Source organism: Hydra vulgaris, chromosome 02 (assembly GCF_038396675.1).
Source record: "Hydra vulgaris chromosome 02, alternate assembly HydraT2T_AEP".
In the NCBI taxonomy this organism is placed as follows: domain Eukaryota; kingdom Metazoa; phylum Cnidaria; class Hydrozoa; order Anthoathecata; family Hydridae; genus Hydra; species Hydra vulgaris.
Window position 1 is genome coordinate 25,655,001 of NC_088921.1, and position 21,283 is coordinate 25,676,283.

General features: G+C 26.2%; 1 protein-coding gene across 2 annotated transcripts in view; it reads right to left on the reverse strand.

Moving 5' to 3' along the window:
* Positions 1-21,283, reverse strand: part of LOC101236693 (integrator complex subunit 5) — a 42,212-nt gene that overhangs the window by 15,556 nt on the left and 5,373 nt on the right. The window contains exons 3-13 of one of the 2 annotated variants that reach the window (XM_065790410.1): positions 19,639-19,840; positions 19,432-19,553; positions 18,247-18,298; positions 10,217-10,270; positions 8,970-9,015; positions 6,638-6,730; positions 6,383-6,548; positions 6,126-6,252; positions 2,668-2,734; positions 2,248-2,357; positions 171-220 (exon numbers count right to left, since the gene is read on the reverse strand). In XM_065790410.1, the coding sequence (XP_065646482.1) occupies positions 171-220; positions 2,248-2,357; positions 2,668-2,734; positions 6,126-6,252; positions 6,383-6,548; positions 6,638-6,730; positions 8,970-9,015; positions 10,217-10,270; positions 18,247-18,298; positions 19,432-19,553; positions 19,639-19,840 (1,089 nt within the window). Of the gene's footprint in view, positions 1-170; positions 221-2,247; positions 2,361-2,667; positions 2,735-6,125; positions 6,253-6,382; positions 6,549-6,637; positions 6,731-8,969; positions 9,016-10,216; positions 10,271-18,246; positions 18,299-19,431; positions 19,554-19,638; positions 19,841-21,283 lie in introns of both variants that reach the window. The other variant, XM_065790409.1, reaches the window with a different exon arrangement.

Sequence of the window (21,283 nt, forward strand, 5' to 3'; positions counted from 1 at the left end):
GTATCAATATTTTAAAAGTGTGGCAGAAAAAACAAATAAACGAAGGGTTGCTTGCATTTAAATTAAAATAACTTTTTTAGTTTAATTTGAAATACTATTGAGCATGAGAGCTACCATTAAAATTATAAAACAAGAAAATTTGTAATGTAAAAATGAACAATAACACATACCAAAATAACACCTGATGCACTCTGAAGATTATTAGACAAAATTGGGTCTTCTAAAGTTCAAAAAAAAAATGTTTCAAGGAAAAGATCAAATAAACCAATAATTAGTAAGCAATGCAACTTTATTATGTTGCATAGAGTGCCTTAGCGCACTGTGGTGGTTTTTTTAGAACATGTCCAACTAGTTCTTGAAAGAGCATTTACATTCTCATCTTGTAGGCGATTCCAGCTGTAGACATTTTGATTTGTGAAGAAGTTACTTCTATTATTATTGGATCAAACTATCTCTTTGATAACCATATATTTATATTACAACATTTATATCAATTAATATACTAATAATATCATTAATAATAAAACTATATTATATTATACATCAAATACTATACTATAATACATATGGTAAACAAGACATATAACAAGCTGCCTAGGTAGCATCTAGTGTGGATTTTTAAAATCATAATTTTCTTTACATACAAAATTTCAGGTAGGGTAAAGCGGGGCATATAGGGACACTTTAGAAACAAATGCTGGTTGCGGATAAACTAATTGTTGTTAACACTGTATTTTTTATAAATTTCCTAAAACTCATTGATATAAGAAATTGAAAAAACAAAAAAAAGATTTCTAAAAATAAGTTACGACAACCAAAGTAACAAAACTCTAGACCAGCAAAGCTTTAACATTTTGCAAGTGGGTAGGGCAAAATGGTACAGCTAAAAAGCAACAGCTATTCGTCAATTGTAAAGCTTTAAAAATGATGAAAAATGAAGGCTATCTATTGCCTAAATATGTTCAGACATTAAACTCTTAAAAAAGTAACATACCCATAGAAACTACATGCCCTTAGACCCATGCACTGCAAAAAAAAAAAAAACAGCTAAAATTAATTTTTTTTGTGTGTGTTGTATTATAAAATACCTCTGCTCTACTCTAACCTATATATTATTAAATTGGTTACTACTACTAAATTTGAAATTAAACAAAAGAAATTTTATGGATCACATAAACCATAGAAAAAATATCCTGAAACTATTTGGCAACATTTTTGATGAGCTGGCTTATTAGCAATATGCCAATGTAGAGCAAACTTAAATATGCCATATGTATCAGCAGCTTTTCTAGTTTTAAGTTTCTTTTCACTTGCAGCTAAAACTGCATTTCATCCCATTTTGGATAATTGATCTTTCTTAAATCATTTCTTACCTTCTTTGTTTACATTTAACACTATTAATAATTGTTAAAGTTAAGTTATAAAAAAAATTTTTTTTTTGAATTTATTACTAAAATTGCTTTTCTAAATAAGAAAAATAATATTTTAAAAACAAAATCATTAAACTGTAAACAGCATCACCAAATGGTAGTAATATATTCAATTATATGCGGTAGTGGTGTTGTGGTAGAGTGCTCGCTTTATAAGCGAGAGGTTCCGAGTTCGATCCCCATCATGTCCCTGGTAGTACAGCGCTCAACTTGTTTCTCCGCGCAGCGGCTTTGTTCACCAAGGTATAAGGTTTGTTCACACAAAATATATATATATATATATATATATATATATATATATATATATATATATATATATATATATATATATATATATATAGCTTATTGTCCCGATTTTGTTTTTCGCAAACTTACTGATGCATTTTGGTACTTTTAATGCATTTTGGTATTTTTAAAATTAATTTTTTTTACAATAATTAAGCACAATAGTTCAAAATGTTTATCATAAAAAATTTTTGAAATTTTTTTTTTTTAGATGAGATATAAGGCTTCAGGCATAACTGTCCTGTTATGCCCACTGTCCCAATATGCCCCGCTCTACCCTATATACTCCATGAGTAAACTAAAAACACAAAACTTTTTCTCAAGCACTTAGACTCAAAAAACAAACAAACAGATTATCTCATACATATAAGAAATCAGAAAGTCACCACATATCACTATAAAAAACTATAATTAAAACAATAAAACAAAACAGATTTAATACAAGACATGTTAGTAATACTAGATTTTATGCTTTTAAATACTTTTTTGGTTACAATTGAGCATATTTTTTAAAAAAATCTCATTTTATTACCTTTGTTGAGCTTAACATCATCCCGATTAGCATATTTCAATAACATCTGAAATAATTTGTAAGAAGATAAACGAACTAGCTCCATACAGTCTGTGATTCTCCGTAATAAACTACTAGAAAATATTAAAGTAAGAGAGTTACTTCTAAAATTTTTATCTGCAATATTATTTGGAGAACAAATGTTAATAATGATAAAATTATGTTAATTTATTCTAATAATAATGTCAGATTAAAAGATTAGCACTCTAATACATAAATAATTTTAATAAAAATCAATTCACAAACAACAAACAAAGTCATTTTTTAGACTTATTAAACAAATATTTGAATGATAATTTTCAGTACAAATATTTGAATGATATTTTTTGCTTGTTTAAAGAAATCAGGAATTTAATAATTCTGTATCTAGAATGAAATTACCCTCTTTGAAGCAAAGCATCTCTCTTCAGACTTTGAAAATCTAATACTCTTAACTTGTCATCCGTCACTAAATCATAAACAACAAAACAATGTTTACAAAAAATAAAAACTTTAAATAATTTTGCTCAAAATTTATTACACAAAAAACAAAATATATATATGTATATATATATATATTTATATATATATTAAGATGGCCAAAAAGTATACAATTTTAGCTGCACAAACCAAACATCCCCAAAAAAGTGCACCTTTATTTCGTAAAAAAGATGGTATAAAATTTTTTGAATAACAATATTTTTTAGGGGTCCCAACTGACCCTTGAATATTTATTGGGTCCCTGATACTATCTTATTTAAATTTTCAAAAGTAAGTCAACCTGGTACTCAAAAAAAACAAAATTTATAACAGTTTCAAAAATAATAATTATTTTATGTAAATATAACTATTTTAGATTTTATTGCATAAAAACGATTGTTTTTTAAAAATTCTAAAAAATGTTTTTGGATATTTTTTATTGTAAATTTTTTTACAAAAAAATTTTATGAAACATGATAGCTGTTTTTTAAACTTTTATAAAATTTCGCTTCTTTTGAGTACCAGGTCGACATTTAAAAAAATTTTTTTTTAAGATAATATTAGGGACCCATTAAATATTCAAGGGTCAGATGGGACCCCTAAAAATATTTTTTATTCAAAAATTTTTATATTATCTTTTTCAGGAAATAAAGGCACCTTTTTTTAGCGTGTTTGATTTGTGCAGCTAAAATTGTATATTTTAAGACCCACCCTAATATATATATATATATATATATATATATATATATATATATATATATATATATATATATATATATATATATATATATATGTATATATATATATTATATATATATATATACATACATATATATATACACACACTCATATTTTTTTATTTTTTTATTTTATAAATATTTATTTAAAATTGCATAGCATATAAATGAATTTTACAATTTTTTTTTCATAATGTATCTGGAGTATTATTCTCTAAGGTTAAAAATGATAAGTGGGAGATGTAACGACAGTGAATAACTTACGAAAGTGTATATATATATATATATATATATATATATATATATATATATATATATATATATATATACAGTGGTGGCACAAAGTCATGACCACACGCACATTTTGATCTTTCTAATAGTGTACTTAGGCAATAATAACTAATTTTTGTAGCAATTTTTATTTGGAAACCTTACTAAATATCTAATTACCGATGTGGCGCATTATTAGCAACCAAATATCATTATTTTTGTTATTATAATTACTGTAATTTTTGTTAATTACTGTTCTATGTTGATTTGATCAGAAATGGTTGATATCAGTTTGGTAAGTTTAAGATTTTTCTAGCATTGTTTTAGTAGATATTCACTTGAAATTAATGTATTATCACTCGACTACATATTGTACTGAAACGTGGAGCTAATATTGAGAATAAATTAATTAGATTTAATTATAATTATAATTAACATTGCTGATTAGGATTAATTAATCTTAATTAGCTATAATTAACAATTTTTTGGAACTTTTTAAGTTTTATTGTGTTTCTAAATATTTGTTGTTGTTAAATAATGATTGAAATCATGCTATCTTTCATTAAACAAAAATTTTATTATTTTTGTATTATAATTTTGCAGAACATTGTGTATGCCATGTATCAGAAGCTATCAACTGAGCAATGACTGAAGATCATTGTTATGATTAAACGAGGCATTTCTTACAGAGATATTGCTGAGCAAATGAAAATTGGACTGTCAACTGTAACCAGAACAGCCAGAAAAGAGAAAGACACCGGTACAGTGGCAGACTTAGAGCGTGTTGGACGACCTCGTAAAACTAGTTTTACGAGGTCGTCAAAGTTTGTCCAATCATTTCGCCACAGCTTCAGATCTTGCAAGCTACATGGGGAAAAACCATATAGTTCATCTGGCAGCAAGGACAGTTAGAAAACGCCTGCAGCAAGCTGTTTTGAATAGGAGAATTGCTGCGAAGAAGCCTTTATTGCAACCTGCTAACATCGCAAAAAAAAGAGCATTCGCAAAGATGCACAAAACCTGGACTGTCGCACAATGGAATAAAGTATTATGGAGTGATGAAAGTACCTTTACTCTTTTCTGTGGAGCTAAAAGAGCTTATGTGAGGAGAAGAGTTGGTGAACGATTTAGTCCTCTGTGTGTAGCTCCCACAGTAAAGCATTCAAGAGGCTCTCTTATGGTATGGGGTTGCATGTCAGGATCAGGTGTAAGTCATTTATATCGTTGTACGGGCATGGTAAACCAGGATAAATATTTGGAACACAAATGAAACCATCAGCAAACAAACTATTTGGTAAAAACAAACCATTTTTCTTTCAACAAGACAATGCTCCTTGCCACAAAGCTAAGAAAGTAATGAAATATCTTAAATGTGCTAGTACCAATGCTATTGAATCGCCTCCACAAAGTCCTGACCTGAACCCCATTGAAAATTTGTGGGAGGAGCTCTTCAGAAAGGTACAGAAAACCAAACCCAGCAATCTGAATGATTTGTGGCAACATTTGCAAGCTGCATGGCTGACAATCACTGTTGACACCATCCAAAAGCTGGTACAGTCTATACCAAGACGTGTTTTATTAGTGGCGCTTATTACTGACAATGCAGAGTCATTTTTATTTCAATGTGGTGCTGTTTTATCTTATATTGTGTCAAAAATGAATAAAATTCTCTTGCTTTTCAACTGTGGTCATGACTTTGTGCCACCACTGTATATATAAATTTTTTAGTCGAAGCTTTTTGTTTGTTATGGTCTTAAGCTTGAAGTAAAACAAAATATGGTTAGGAAAAAAAAATTTCAATAATTTATCAATTTAATCATGAAAGTATAAATAAAATGGAAGGTTCAACTGATTATTTCTTGACTAAGTTTGTAACTTTTAGTTTGTTAAAAGAAATTTATTAAACAAACTGATCTTTGATGTTCAATATTATTTGCATGTATATTTTTCATTTATAATCTTAAAAAAAATCAATGTTTACAATCAAATAGATTAATAAATATTTAAAATATAATTATTAAATTATTATAAATATTTAAAAGATTTTTTTTTTACTTTACTTATGACTTTTGAACATAAGTTTTTAAACTTTTTAAAAATAATTGAAAATAATTGAATCTAGATCTAAAGGACTTTTATTACAACAAAATTTTTTTAATCTTTACTTTTCTTTTTTCCTTTGTTTTATTCTGAAAAAAACTATCTGGATTAAAATCAGCATTTTACAACTAAGTGTGAAAAGTATATTGAAGCAGTGCCAATATTAAATATAGTAAGTAAACATATATACAAATATATATTACAAACAGAGTTCCAATTCTATCACCCTATTTTCTCTATTTAGCTATTTAAAAAAAAAAAAAAAACTCTTACAAGTATCCATTATTGAATCAACAAGAGGCAAAAAAAGTTCTGGCTGTTTAATCGTAATATGTAGTAAAAATGGTATAGTACATAGAGAAGTATGAGTTTCAGCCTTTCGTTTATCTTCAATGCTTTCCTTAAATAAAATAAAATAGATCAACTCATTATAGCCCAATAATTAAAAAAATAATTAATAACATTCTGTTTAGTAGCTATGATGTTAAAAGTACATATGCAAATAATTAGAGCATGTATTATGTACATACCATCATTAATTTTAATACAGCTGTATGAAGATGATGTTTATCAGCAACATGGTTAAATACTGCAAGCATAGTTTCAATAAGCAAATCTGTTTTACGTGACTGGTTGCTAAAAGCTTCGAGCACATGGCAAAGGAACTTGTATGGGATAATTTCAGGAAACACAGAGCTACAAAAAGCTTATTATAAGTTTCTGAAAATTTTATGAAATAAAAAAATAAAGACATGCAGCTATAAAATGTACACTTATAAACTTACTAAATATGTGCTAAAGCCCAGTCAAAATATGGTGAATTAGAAAGGGCTGCATTAAGTAAACACTTGAGACAATTATCTTGATTTTTGAGTATGCTGCAAAATAAATATACATTAATTATTAAATTTCTTTTAAAAAATAAATTACTTTAAAATATAAAGATAATAATAATAATAATAATAATAAAAAATTAAATATTTAAACTAATTTAATAAAAAAAAAAAAAAAAAAAAAAAATAAATAAATTAAGTATTTACATAAGTGTTTACTAAACATTTTTTTACTGTATTCACCTCCCTAAGGGTGATAGGGCAACAATTTAAGTCAAACATGGTATTCTTTTTTTAAAATCATTGTTACAACCCTCACTCAACCCTTTAACTACAAAGCATGAGCCTTGACAGACAAGGTTGCTACTAGATGTGACACTACTAGGGGTATTGATGCATTTAATTAACTCAAATGTTGATTCTGTTGACCTAGCTGTTGACCTATGTTCATTCAGAAAAAGAGGTTTGTAAAAAAAAAAAAAAATTTAAACCATTGAAATTTTGTTTATCTTATTACTTTTAAACAAAACCATTTTCATTTAATTAATAAAAGTTTGAGTAATTACTCCCAAATTTTTCATTATTGTAACATAATTTTAAATACCCATAAGAAATTTCAAAAAAATTAATTTGATGAGAAAATATTACATGAAAAGCTGTTTGTCCATTTGTTTTGTATCAATATCAATTTTTATCAAACTCTATATCAATTTTTTTACTTTTATTTACTCTATCTTTTTTATTATTTATAACTTTTTTAAATTCAAATCCCAATAAATTTAATTTATTACAATTTATTCAATATTTTCTTTTATTTATATAATAAAACTATTACATTTCCATAATTTGTAATTTTGGCAAACCTGTTTTATAAACTGAGCATTTCACAACCTGTGCATAACACACACTCACAAACACACATAACACATACATTTATAATATAAAACTTTGGTGAACACTTACTTATGTACAGTAAACAGTAAGTTATTTTTGATTATCTTTAAAAAAAAAATAAAAATAAATAAAAAAAACTCATGTTTGAAGTTTGTCAAAATTATATCTGTGGCATGCTACCTTAGTATTGTGCATAAAATACCTTCTAGTTATGAAGTTTTTATTTAGTTATATGAAGTTTTTATTTAGTTATAAGTTTTAGTATTTATATTTAAGTTTAAATAAGCAAAACTGCCATTCAATAACAATCAACAAATAAAAATAAAATTGCTTTTGTTTTGATTTAGAATTTTAGACACCTTATAACTTTAATTGAGTTGCCAATGATAAAATAATAATAATAAAAACAATAACAATAAAAATACCAGTTAATAATTTTAACATCAAGTTTCGGATAACTGCAACATGCAAATAGCAATACTGATTGTTTTACTACACAGATAAACTGAAAGTGTTTGTTGGATTGTCATCACATGTTAATATAGATGTAACACATTTTGAGACTTTTGCAAGATAATAAGGTTCATGATTATTTTGAAATTTGACTATGGGATAAATTTTTTTATTACTTTACCATCATATTGAAACTAATTCTAGTTGGCTGCATAAATTTTTATTTGAGGAAGAAAAAAACAATTTCTTAAACCAAAAAAATTGCAAAACTATTGTATTGACTTTAAATTATTTTTTAAAAACTCAAAATTTTATTTTGTTAAAAACTTGAAAAATCAAAAGTTTATTTGTTAAAAACTCAATCAGCTCAACTTAAACAAAATACTCAAATTCATTTAAATTTATATAAGTTACAAAGCTAGCTCCCAATAAAAACTTTTAATTTGGGGCAATTGTTGTCTCGCCTTGTTTAATGGTTAATTGTAAATTAGGGACATTTTGTCTTTTATATCTGGAATTGCATCAAATTAAATTGCAAAAATGTCGTCAATCTTTGCATAGCGTTTTTTTGATATCAGTTTAAAGTACTTAGTACTAAGAAGTACTGCTAATAAAAGTACTTAGGAGTCACAATAATTTTTTTTTATTAGTTTTGTTTTTGCAATCCTCTTGTATTTTTGTGATCAGTGTTGTGATTATACCACCCTTAATAATAGTTGCGACAATAAAGAACACATATTTGAACAAAAAAATAAATCAATAATAATAAAAAAAACAAACATTATTTACAATTATAAAATCAAATTTATCAAGAAGAAAAATTCGATTTGAGAAAAAGTTTTTTTTTAATCTTAAAATTATGAACTTTGTAAAAAACACAAAAACAGCATGAAAGTACATTTATTTAAAAAAATAAAAACAGCATGTAACTACATACATTTTTTGCAAACAACCAACTGTTATTTCCAAAAGAACATTGGTGGCTGCATGATAAAAGAAATGTTAACCTTTATTGAAACTTTGAAATAAAAGCGAATAGCAAAAAAAAAAAAAAAACAAACAAACAAACAAACAAATAAACACAACTAATTTCCAAAACTTGAACTTTTTCAATAATTTCCAAAACAAAAAGTGATTAAAAAGGAAAAAGCATGATTCAATGTTAAGAAATTTCAGCTGATTATCTTAAGATTTTTAGAATAACATCTTATTAAAATTTTTAAATTTATTTAGCAGTTCATAGAAAAGCAAATTAAATACATAAGCATTAGTAATAAACAAGCAGTAGTGAAAAAAAAAGATAGATGAAATTTAGTAGCATTAGTATAAAAAAGGAATTCGAAATAAAAAGGACTTGGCATTTTTTTTGAATTTCTTTGAATTTGCAAACAAAATAGGTAAAAAGGTAAAAAGAATACTGTAAAAAAAAAAACTGTAAAAAAGCTACTATTCCTCTATTATTCCATAACATGTATAATATTAAACAAAACATATAAATATAATAAATCAGTTGAGATTAAAGTTCAGTTCTAAAGTATCTCTTGATCTGAAATACTATAGATGTTTTTTAACAAAACAACAACAAAAAAAGAAAGAATGCTGAATGCAATCTAAAAATTTGGATAAAAAAAACCTAAAGAAAAGAAACTTTCCAAGTGGAGGTTGAAAACAGTTAGTATTTTGTCAATTACCAACATTGATAATGGAAAAACTCCTGATAAATATATTTATTTTCTGTACTAATTTTTTATGTTGTTAATAACTGCTCTTAACTTATGGAACAAAAATCGAGTACAAAAACTCAAAAGCATAAAACAAGACAGCTATGTAAAGAAAGATATTGAGAATAATACAACCAGGTGTATGCTTATAAAGTATGCTCAACCACGACATGAATACACAATTTTAAGAATTAAGAAGGACCTAACTTCAGCTCGTTTGTTTTTGAGATACAGGCTAGGTGAGATACAGTCAGATCATACAGATAAAGTCTAGGATACTCTTATGGTCAAAACACATAACAAAAATTATACTGTAACCTAAATGAATCTAACAGAATAAAATGAATTTGAAAGAACCAAAAAGTATTTATGTCAAGAAAATAAACTACAACCCCACTCACTCTGCATTAGAACTCTTCATTTTTTTAGATTAACCAAATGCAAATACTTAAAATAAATTTACCTGAGCAATTTAACCACAACTGAAATCTTTCTCCAATTGTAAATGTACTAAAGTCTTTAAAAAAAACAACTTTTTTCAATGCTAGTTTATATATACACACACACACACACACACATATATATATATATATATATATATATATATATACACACACATATATATATAAATGTATAATATACATATATATATATATATATATACATATATATACATATATATATATATATATATATATATATATATATATATATATATATATATATATATATATATATATACACACACACATATATATATAAATGTATAATATACATATATATATATATATATACATATATATACATATATATATATATATACATATATATATATATACATATATATATATATATACATATATATATATATATATATATATATATATATATATATATATATATATATATATATATATATATATATATATAAAAAAGACACTTTACTACCCTATGACATTTAACAAGACAAAATTAAGGTCAGATTATGTCAAAACACATTATTTTAATTAAGGAAACTAATTAAATTTATTGTTTTTTTAAAAAACCACAAAAACGCAAATTAAAAAACTAGAATGTTTTTATATTTATTTTTTTACTGCAAAACATGCTTGGAGTGTTGCTACATAGACTATCTTATAGCCTGTTGGTTAAGGCCGCGCGGTTAAGGTTTTTTTCGGTTCGGTTTTTTTCGATTCAATTTTAAACTTAAACCCATCGGTTCGGTTTTTTTCCGGTTTGGTTTAAAACAAAATTCGGTTCGGTTTGGTTTGGTTCGATTAAAAACAAAATATGGTTTTAAAGATAATTATTTATATATATATTTTACAAATTTAAAATATAATTTTTTAAAAAATACCCAATCATAAATTAATTTTTATTTTTTTAATGTTTTCTTTTATGTAAACAATTTTCTCGACATTTTCAATGGCCAATGTGGTTCTTCTGGCGGTTACGACATTACCAGCAGTTGAAAAAACTCTCTCTGATGTTGCAGAAGTTGTTCTTTTTTTTTTGCTTTTTCCTGCGTCAATAATGCTTCTTTTATATCATCAATTTTTTTATATTCAATTAAATGCAGGCCTTTGTAAGGTGGATCTAAAACATTAGCATAACAATTAATCAGCTGCTCAGCACCATTGAGAGGATATCTTTCCTGTAGTTCACTTATCAGCATTTTAAAAAAAATTCTTGTTGCTTTGTCTTTGTGATTTTGCTGGGCAAGTAGTTCTTGGTGCAAGGAATATAATTCAGGTATTACATCTTGGATTGTTGGTCTTTTATCAGCTGATAAACCTACTGAAATGTTGTAAATTTTTTCAAGAAACGGCATGCTGTATTCTAATGTCTTCCATTGATCATCTGAGGGGCATGACCTTTCAAATTCTTCATTTGATTTTGCAAGTGTTTTGATCGCTTCTTTGAGTTAAAGTACTGACTTAATGCACATGTACTCAGAATTCCTTGTGTTGTACACGGAAAAATCAATTTCTTGGCCTTAACTCCAAGTTCTTCGCATGCACCTTGAAGCTTAGCAGTAGAGAGATAACTTCTATGTGCGAATGATGCTAAATCTGTGCAGTTTTTAATTGCTTTTGAAAGTTCAATTGAATTTTTAATTGCTTTAAGAATAACTAGCTGGATTGTGTGATCGTTGCAGCGCAACTCTGAGTTAATTTCATCACTTTCTTTAGCAGCTAAAACAATGTTGCTGCCATTGTCATTAAGGCAGGCTCTGTGCACTTCTTCATTTAAGTTCAAATTAGCAATAAAAGTATCCAGGTTTACTGTGATTGCTACCCCAGTGTGTCTACCAGTAAATGGTGTGCAAGCAATGAGAAAACTCAATAAATTAAAATCTGAATTAATGTAGTGAATTGTAAGACTCATGAATAAATCATTGTTTCGACTCGTCCAGAGATCTGTTGTAAAACTAACTCCAGTCACATTTGGAAAATCTTTGACAAATTCTAGTGGTAACCCTTCCTTAACTTTGTCATCCAACATTGGAAGTTTATGACGTCTAAATGTTGATGCAGATTTGACAGTAAATTTATTATTTACTTCATCGATAAATTCTTGAGCTCCTTTATTATCCAAAACTTCAAAAGGTAGACCTAGAGTGCAGACAAACTCTGTTAAATCTAAGTCAAACTTTAATTGCTTTGGATCATTTAACCCATATTTTTGATTTTTTAATATACTACTTTCAATTGTTGTTGTTTTGTCGTCTTTTTTTATATCAAACTTTCGTTTATTAGGTGCCTCTATGATTTTTAAAAGATGTTCCTTCCAAGATGTTTCATGTTTGGTTTTAACATGGCTGGTTATTGTTGAAGTACTGCCACAGTTTATTTTGTAAGATTTAAAGCAAATTTTACATTTAGCTTCAAATTTATTCAGCTTTTCAAAGAATTGCCAAATACCACTTTCTTTCGGCATCTTCAATTTCAATAAAGTATAAATTGCTTGTATGACCGGACTAAAAAAAATTAAATAAAATAAACATATAAACATATTTGTTTTGGTCAAGTAAACTAAGTTGATAACAAGTAGTATAAGATTAGAAATTGTTAAAATTAGATTAAAGACAAAGTAAATCACAAATTATATTTAAAGTATATTCACAAATAAATTTAATTGAAGGCTTATTCAAATTTAAAGTTTACAATTGTTTGTATGTTTGTCAAGCTATTATGAAAAATAAATATATGTTAAACAGTAAAACTTATTTGTTTTATTAAAAATATTATACAATATATTTTAATTTTTAAGTAAAATAAAAAATTACAACAGTTTAGAAAAAAAGTTTAATTTACTCACATGTTACAGTACAATGGTATCAAAAACTGTTAATAGCCAATATTCTTCTTGGTCCGCAACATTTGATATAGTTTTGCGGCAACTGTTTACGACTATTTTGGAGTTATGTTTACAATCTCATCTTTTTGACTTACTTTTTTTCTGTGGTTTAATAATACTAAACTTTCATAAATAAAGTTTATTAAAAAAATATAAAATTAAGTTTTATAATTTTTAAAATTTTTATATAGGTCTTTCAGCTTTTTTTGGTTTTGGTTCAGTTCAGTTGATTATTTAAAATATTTTTATCGGTTCGGTTCGATTCGATTTTCTTAGTTCGGTTTTAACCGAACTAAGAAAACCGAATCAAACCGAATTAACACGGTTAACCGAACCGAGAACGGTTCGGTTAACCGCGTGGCCTTACTGTTGGTACAAGGAAGTGCTTCTACATTAACTATCTTAGAGCCTGGTGTTACAAGGGAGTGTTGCTACATTAATTAAGGGAGTGTTGCTACATTAACTATCTTATAGCCTGATGCTACAAGGAAGTGCCTCCACATTGACTGATAGTTTAGTTAAGGCAGGCAGTCTATCAAAAAATTAAAAACAAAACTTAAAAAAAGTTTTGAAATTTTTTATGGTTTTAAAAATAATTCAAAAACACAAAACATGAACTTAACATTTTATTGGAAAAATTAAAATTGAACAAGCAAGAGTGTGAATATACATACATACATACAAACATACTTACAAACATACATACATACATATATGTATATATATATATATATATATATATATATATATATATATATATATATATATATATATATATATATATATATATATATATATATATGAGGTCTGGTAGAAGACGGGTACAATGGGTGATTTTCACCCAGGCACCAAGGCTTCGAAGGCGCCAAATTTTTGTTAATTTTTTTTTCTTGAGAATAATAAAATATATAAATTTATAAGTATAATTATATAAAAATGGCTTTAGCTATCGGTTTTTGATATTAGAGATAAAGTTTAGAAACATTTAACTGCAGCAGCTGCATAAACAGCAGATATAAATGATCACATTGTTTTTTCACATTTATCAATAACTCTCGAAAAAATTTTTCTTTATTGTTATTTTTAGTCATTTCATTAAATTGCATCATTAACAAATGTAAACCTGGTACCAAATCACCAATATGTTCCCAATTCCTGATTCAAAATTATGTAAATTTATATGCTGGGAGCATCATTGATAAATAAAATTTAATCTCTGCCTGAGTAACTGGGCATTAGGGTTATGATTTTTTGCCAACCCCATGTTTCTGTACTGTAAATAAAATATTATGTATTTCATAGTATTACTTATGTCAAAATCGATTTTTCAATGACGGGGTGAACATTTTTTAAAAGATATGCAAATAATAGTTCATTTCGTGTTTTTTAGATTAAAGTTCATCAAACTAAAGTACAGGAGCATGGGGTTGAAAAAAAGTCATAACCCTACTGTTTTTACTGTTTCACAAAAGTTTTTTTGATACGCTTTGTAAAAAAAATCAACATTAAATAGGTTGATGGCCAACAAGTTAAATTTTATTTTTTAATTTTTGTTGGTGTTGGTTGTTAATTTTTGTTTTGTTGGTGTTGGTTGGTTGAAATACTCCAGCAATTTTAATTGTTTGATGAGTCTGTTAAAGCAAATAAACAACATGATAACAAAAAAGTTTTTAATTATTTGCATAAACTTACAGTATAGCATCTAAAAATTTTATACTTGTGGTTTGTGTATGCAAATTAAGGTACTTTTCTGCTGCCATTAAATTGAGGTACTTTTCTGCTACCATTAAATTAAGGTACTTTTCTGCTGCCAAATTCGAACTCTAGTTGTTCTATGATATTATTAAATATTATTTTTTATCTAATTATTTTGTAATTATATTACATTCACTGATTATTTTACATAATTTTTTTATAATTAGTAGACTTTAAATTAAATATGATTTTAAATATAAAGATTTAAATTTAGTTTTCTTTTCTTTTAAAAAAGGAGAAAAGTTTTTGTTTAAGAGAATTCTTTTCACAAATGGATTTAAAACTTCTTATTAACTCAATATTGTGTTTTTTTGATGTAATTTTTTAATGAATATAAATTATGTTTAGAAATAATGGTAGCTGATAAAATTTACCTATAATTGTTTATAATCTTTATTGAAAATATTTCAATAAGTACATAACAAAAAGATAAACAAATTGTGATAAACAAAAAATTATGTTTAGTATAAGATTGTTTTAAGAAATAAATAATAAGGAAATATAATCTTTTTTAAATACTAAATTTAGATTTCATCAGTAACTTGTGTTATATTAGTTTAAATGATTTTGAACCAATGATATAAATATTGAAGCTTTGTGAACATTTATAAATGTTATGCTTTTTCGCTACACATTAAGATCTCATAACGAGGCTATAGTTTGTAGAAAATGGTAAAGTGTATTACTAAATGTTAAAAGGCAGAAAGTACCTAAAAGATTAAATAAATTTGACTAGATTCAAATTTATTTTAATCTTCAAAAGCACAGCCTATGGTTCTTTTAAAATGCTAAATCTGATGTGATCACATAGAGCTAACTAACTTTAATCCCTGCATAACTTTTTCTAACATTTCAGAAATATTTGTAAGTGCAAACTAGTCTAGACACAAGCGTAAAGCATTTTTAAAACAAAAAACCACTTTCTAACAAAAAAAACCCTGTTCCTAACAAAAGCCCATTAGTAGATGTAAGTAAATTTTGTTGCGAGTGTTCTTAAATATCAGTTGTTGTATGTAATTTGCTTTTTTATAGAAGTTGCCAATTCATATTTATACTAGTGTTTATCAATTTTTAGCTAATGCACCAAGTTACCTGAATATCCTTCAAATCCTGATTTGAAATATATATTTGCTAAATCACATTAAAGGTTTTGAATCAAGATAATCATCTCACTTAAATAACATCAAATAAAAAAGTAAAAGAGTTCAAAAAATCAAAATGGTTTATTTAAATGGTAATATTATAAAGGTTTCTCTGTTTACAACAAATACCTTTAATATAAATCATTTTAAAAACAATTGTTGTTACTTGCACGTGGTCCTAGATACAAGGCTATGATAAAAATTAAATGATAAAAAACTAGATAAATGCTGGAACTTGAAAAGAAGAAATTCTTTTAACATTATAAAAGATAGGCCATAAAAAGCATTTTCTGACATATTACATCTACCTCCTTCAAAACTAGAAACTGAAATCCCAGAGGCCTTTTTCAATACCAGAATTTTAGAATCAAAATGACCAGTCCCAGGATCTGGGGAATGCTTCCAGGATTATAACAAAACATACTATAATATATACAATAAAAAATTGCTAAAAGAAAAAACAAGAAAATTATCTTAGGAATAAGAAAATATATTATGCTTTATATGCTTCCAATTATCACTTCAATAAGCATAATGCGCTTAAAGTTTTATTGCCTAAACAACTTTTGTACTGAATAGTTTAGCAGAATTAAATGTCTGCTCAGCCTCTACATATGTCAGTTTCATGGCCATTAGAAATACAGACTTTTTCTAAATAATCACCATGTGAGCCATTTTGTACACATTGTAACCTTTTTGTACCATATGTATTTGGTACCCTTTGTACCGTTATTTTTAAATAGTATTGCTCCTTTTTATATTTTTGATACTGTCTCATATCTAACTGGTTACATTGTTGATTGTCTATCTTTAACATCACAATTAAGTTTTTTTTTAGTACTAATAGAATTACTTACAGACTTAGACAGTATTTCAGGTCCATTAGTCAAATCCAATGAACCATTAGTCAAATCCAATGAACCAGATTCAACTGATGCTTATACTAGAGCAGCATTTTTGAGCAAATCTACTAAAATATTTTTTACATTTAAATGAAAAAAGGCAAATGTAACTATTTCTTACTCTACTTGAATGAAGCTTAGATTGTTACGTTGTTACAGTGTTGATGCATACAAACCATAAAAGCTGTATGGATTTTCTTGCTCATGTCATTGTTAGCATCATTTAATTTGGTAAGAACAAAATTAATAACATGTCAGCTGTAAAATTGTACCCTGCTAATTTTTAAAATAATTTATTGAGTTGTTAGTTTTTGAAAAATTGAACTCCCATGCAATTCTGAACGGTATATACATAATTAAAGCTTTTGCAAACAACATAAAGTTGTATTATATAACAAATTCTTATAACAAATATAAACCACACTATACAATAATTCAAATTGTGGGTACCACAAAGCACCACAAATATGCTAAACATTTTCTATTGTAATGCAAACCTTGATAACTTCATTTTTAAAGAAGATAATGTATTACACTTTTAAATAGTGTATATACTAACCAACATGACATCTTGTAAAGACTTGCAGGAAATTTCTTTCACAAAGTAAAACTTTTTCCAGAACTTTTTTACAGTGCAACTGAAAATATACAACTTTACCTTCTGTAATTTTTTACTAAATACAAATTGTCTTATTGCTATAAAAAACTTGTTGTTATTACAACATGTTGCTTCATTTTCTTTAATCTTACAGAGTATTCCATAATCAATATCAGACAATCCCATGATTTTAGGATTATCAAAAATACAGGTATCCCAGGATTAAACCACTATTCAAGTTTCTAAAATGGTTGATAAAATAGTAATCAGTATTATCAGTTACTTGACTAAATAAAAAAAATCTAAACAAAATATTGTTTAAATAAAGTGAGGTGACTCTAGGTGTAAAATGGTCCTAAATACACAGGCTTTTTTTTTTTTTTTTTGTTATTCACCTCCTCAAGGCCGAGAAGGCCACTACAGATGAGGAGGCTACTTAATAGTGGTTATAACCCTCTCCCAACTCTCTAACTCCGAAACACAAACCTTGAGGAACAAGGCCGCTGCGCGGAGAAACAAGTTTAGCGCGGTACTACCAGGGACGTGGTGGGGATTGAACTCGGAACCTCTCGCTTATGAAGCGAGCACTTTACCACTACACCACTACCGCATCAGGCTTTCCCATTCTCTACCGCACAGGTTTTCCCATTCTCTTTTGCTTCTCTTCTACCATTGGCAAAAAAATTTGGTTTAACAAATTCTAAATAAGTGTAAAATACATTTATATAAATCTTACGTCTTTTAGTTCCATACTGCCCACATATCTGACTAGTAGTTTGAACTGCCCACTATATAATTTAATAAAAATCAAATTAAAACAATGCATAATTTTCAATATATTGCACAAATTAAAAAAAAATCAATCCACAACATTTATTATATAACACCCAGGCTGTTACAGGAAGTGTGTGCGGTGTCAAAGCATAAATTATTTTCCTAAAACAACTTGACAATGGCTATTTGCATGTTTTTAAATATTGTTTAAAAAAAGCGTTTTATATATTTACTAAAAAAAAAATTAGGCTTAATTAAACATTAAAAAAAATAATAACAAACTTAATAAACTAAAGTTCTAAAATAATAAAAATAAAACACAACTAAAATAAAACTTAAAGTCTGAGAGGTAATCATTTTAAATGTTTTGAATTAATAACTTTGAAACTGCATGTATGAAATGTATTTTAATATATATAATAAATAGCATCAATATTTCAAAATAAATTTTAATTTAGTGTTTTAATATTATTATGTGAAACACTTTTAAATAATGATTGTTTATAATAAACATGTTTTATTAAAATTATCAAAGAATATTTTTTATAGCTTTTTTACATTTAGGTAAATATTTATTTTTTCCAACAAAGTACATAATAGTTAAATAATAACACATTAAATAAATAACAACACTGAAATGGCATTATCAATTTTACAAAGAAACGCTTACTCTTTTTAATAAACATTTCTTTGTAGAAAACACAAGAAAAAATAATTAAACCTTCACGTTTCTAATAATGCTTAGAATATTATCTATTATATTATTTAATTATATAGAATATAATTTATAATATTGTTTATAATAATGCTTAGAATACGTAACTTTAAAACTTTTTCAAAGTTTTTTTAAAGCTTTAAAATGAATTATATTTTTTTAGCCTGCTTTTTTTTATTTTCTCTTTCTATTACTTTAAATTACTTATAAAATTTAATACTGTTTTTTTTTAGTTTTGTTTGACTTAAAACACTTAACTTATCGAAACATCCAAACTGCCATGTTAAAGTTGTGTGGACAGTAAAGGCGTTTGACCGCAGCGCTTCCTGTAACAGTCTAAATACACTATTTTGTTACAAGTTAATATCTTACACCAAAATATTATTATTTATACAATATTTAAAACTTTTTAACAACTTCTATTCAGAATACCTGAAATATCATTGGAGCCCACGCTTTTGAGTTTGCTTCAACTGAAACAGCTAAAACTTGCTGAATTTTTTTGATCTGAGCACTTCTTTTAGACATAAGTGGTTCAAAATTAGGTGGAGCATCTTTAGATAAAAAAAATCATTATGTACAACAGCTTGTTTCAATAAACTTTTGAAATCTTTAAAAAACTTTAAAAATAATAGCAACCTTCCAAATGCTGCCTTTCAACTTCAATAATGTAATGCTGTGATTCTAGAAAAAACACCTCACCAATTTTTTCCAGCACTGCATAACGCGAACACGGAAGCGATTGGAGCAAAGCTGTTGCACAATCAGTACGATCTTCTGATGCCTTACCCTGCTCTTCTGAGTCTTTTGACAAAAACAATGTTACATCATCAAGGAGGACCTAAATAAAATAAAAAAAAATATTTATGTGCTTATATATTTAATAAACAACTAGTAACTCAAAATATAATTTAAAATAATATTCAAATAAAATATAAAAACAATACATATTTTGCATCTAAATATTTAAATTTCTCAAGACTTGAGTGTTTCCAAATATTATAAACCATGATTATATATATACATATATATATATATATATATATATATATATATATATATATATATATATATATATATATATATATATTTATATATATATATATATATATATATATATATATATATATATATATATATATATATATATATATATATATATATATATATATAAGACCATAACAGTCTTTAGTTCACAATAAAAAAGGTAACTTAAAGCACAAAATTTTAATCACCCGGTAAATTATTTGATTTTCTACTTTTCCATTTTTTTTATTTCAGGCAATCAGTGTTGACTATATTTTGAACTACCTTCTTAACTAATTTTTATCTATTGATAGTTACCTTCAAGGTTTGAAAACAGCCTCATTTTAAATAAACTACATTTTCGTCCTATTCCTAGGAATGAATTGTAAAACATTTTTCACCGCCTTCTAAATTATAAAAACACATCACTGCCTGTAAGAAATTGATAATTATATTATAAATCTCTTATGCGCAATACTCTAAATTGTACTTTTTTTAAGAAAATGCAACTTTCATTTGCATATTTTTAGAAAAGATTTTTCAATTTCAAGGGAGCTAATAGAAATTGCAAGAGGAAAGTTTCTATTGTGAAGCAATTTGATTTTAATAATTGTAAAATGTATAACATCAGTTGCTGTCTGTTTTTGAAATAAATTTTTCTGAAATGATCTAAAGAATAATCAAAAATTAAGATGACGGCATGTGAGCCAAGAGGAATTTTTAAAAATTTGTATTGCAACCAACCATAGATTTTGAATCTGATCTCATTTAATTCATTCATATTTTCATCGTTGTTTAAGAGATGCCATTGTTAAAATAGTTTTAACTTATATTACTTATGTATATGACTAAACCAATACCAATGTGGTAGTGGTATAGGGATAATGGGCTTGCCTTGTAAGCAAAAGGTTCTGAGTTTCAACTTGACAACCAGTCCCTGGTTGTTCTGTACTTAACTTGTTTCTCCAGGTAGTGATCTTGATTCGTGTTTCAAAGTTAAAAGGGTTGAGAGAGGTTATAATCACACACACAAAAAAAGTAGAATTTTTGACTGTAGTGGCTTCCTCAGCCTTGGGGAGGGGAATTCATTAAAATAATTATATGAAAGAATTAGAATGTAAAATGTGTTGATTTTGAAAACAAATGCAAAAATTAAATAATTATTGGAACAATAAGTTTTTAATTACAATTTTAGTTAATTTAATCTAAAAAACCTTTGTGTTTTATTTTATAGGCAGTGATAGAAAAGAGAAAAAAA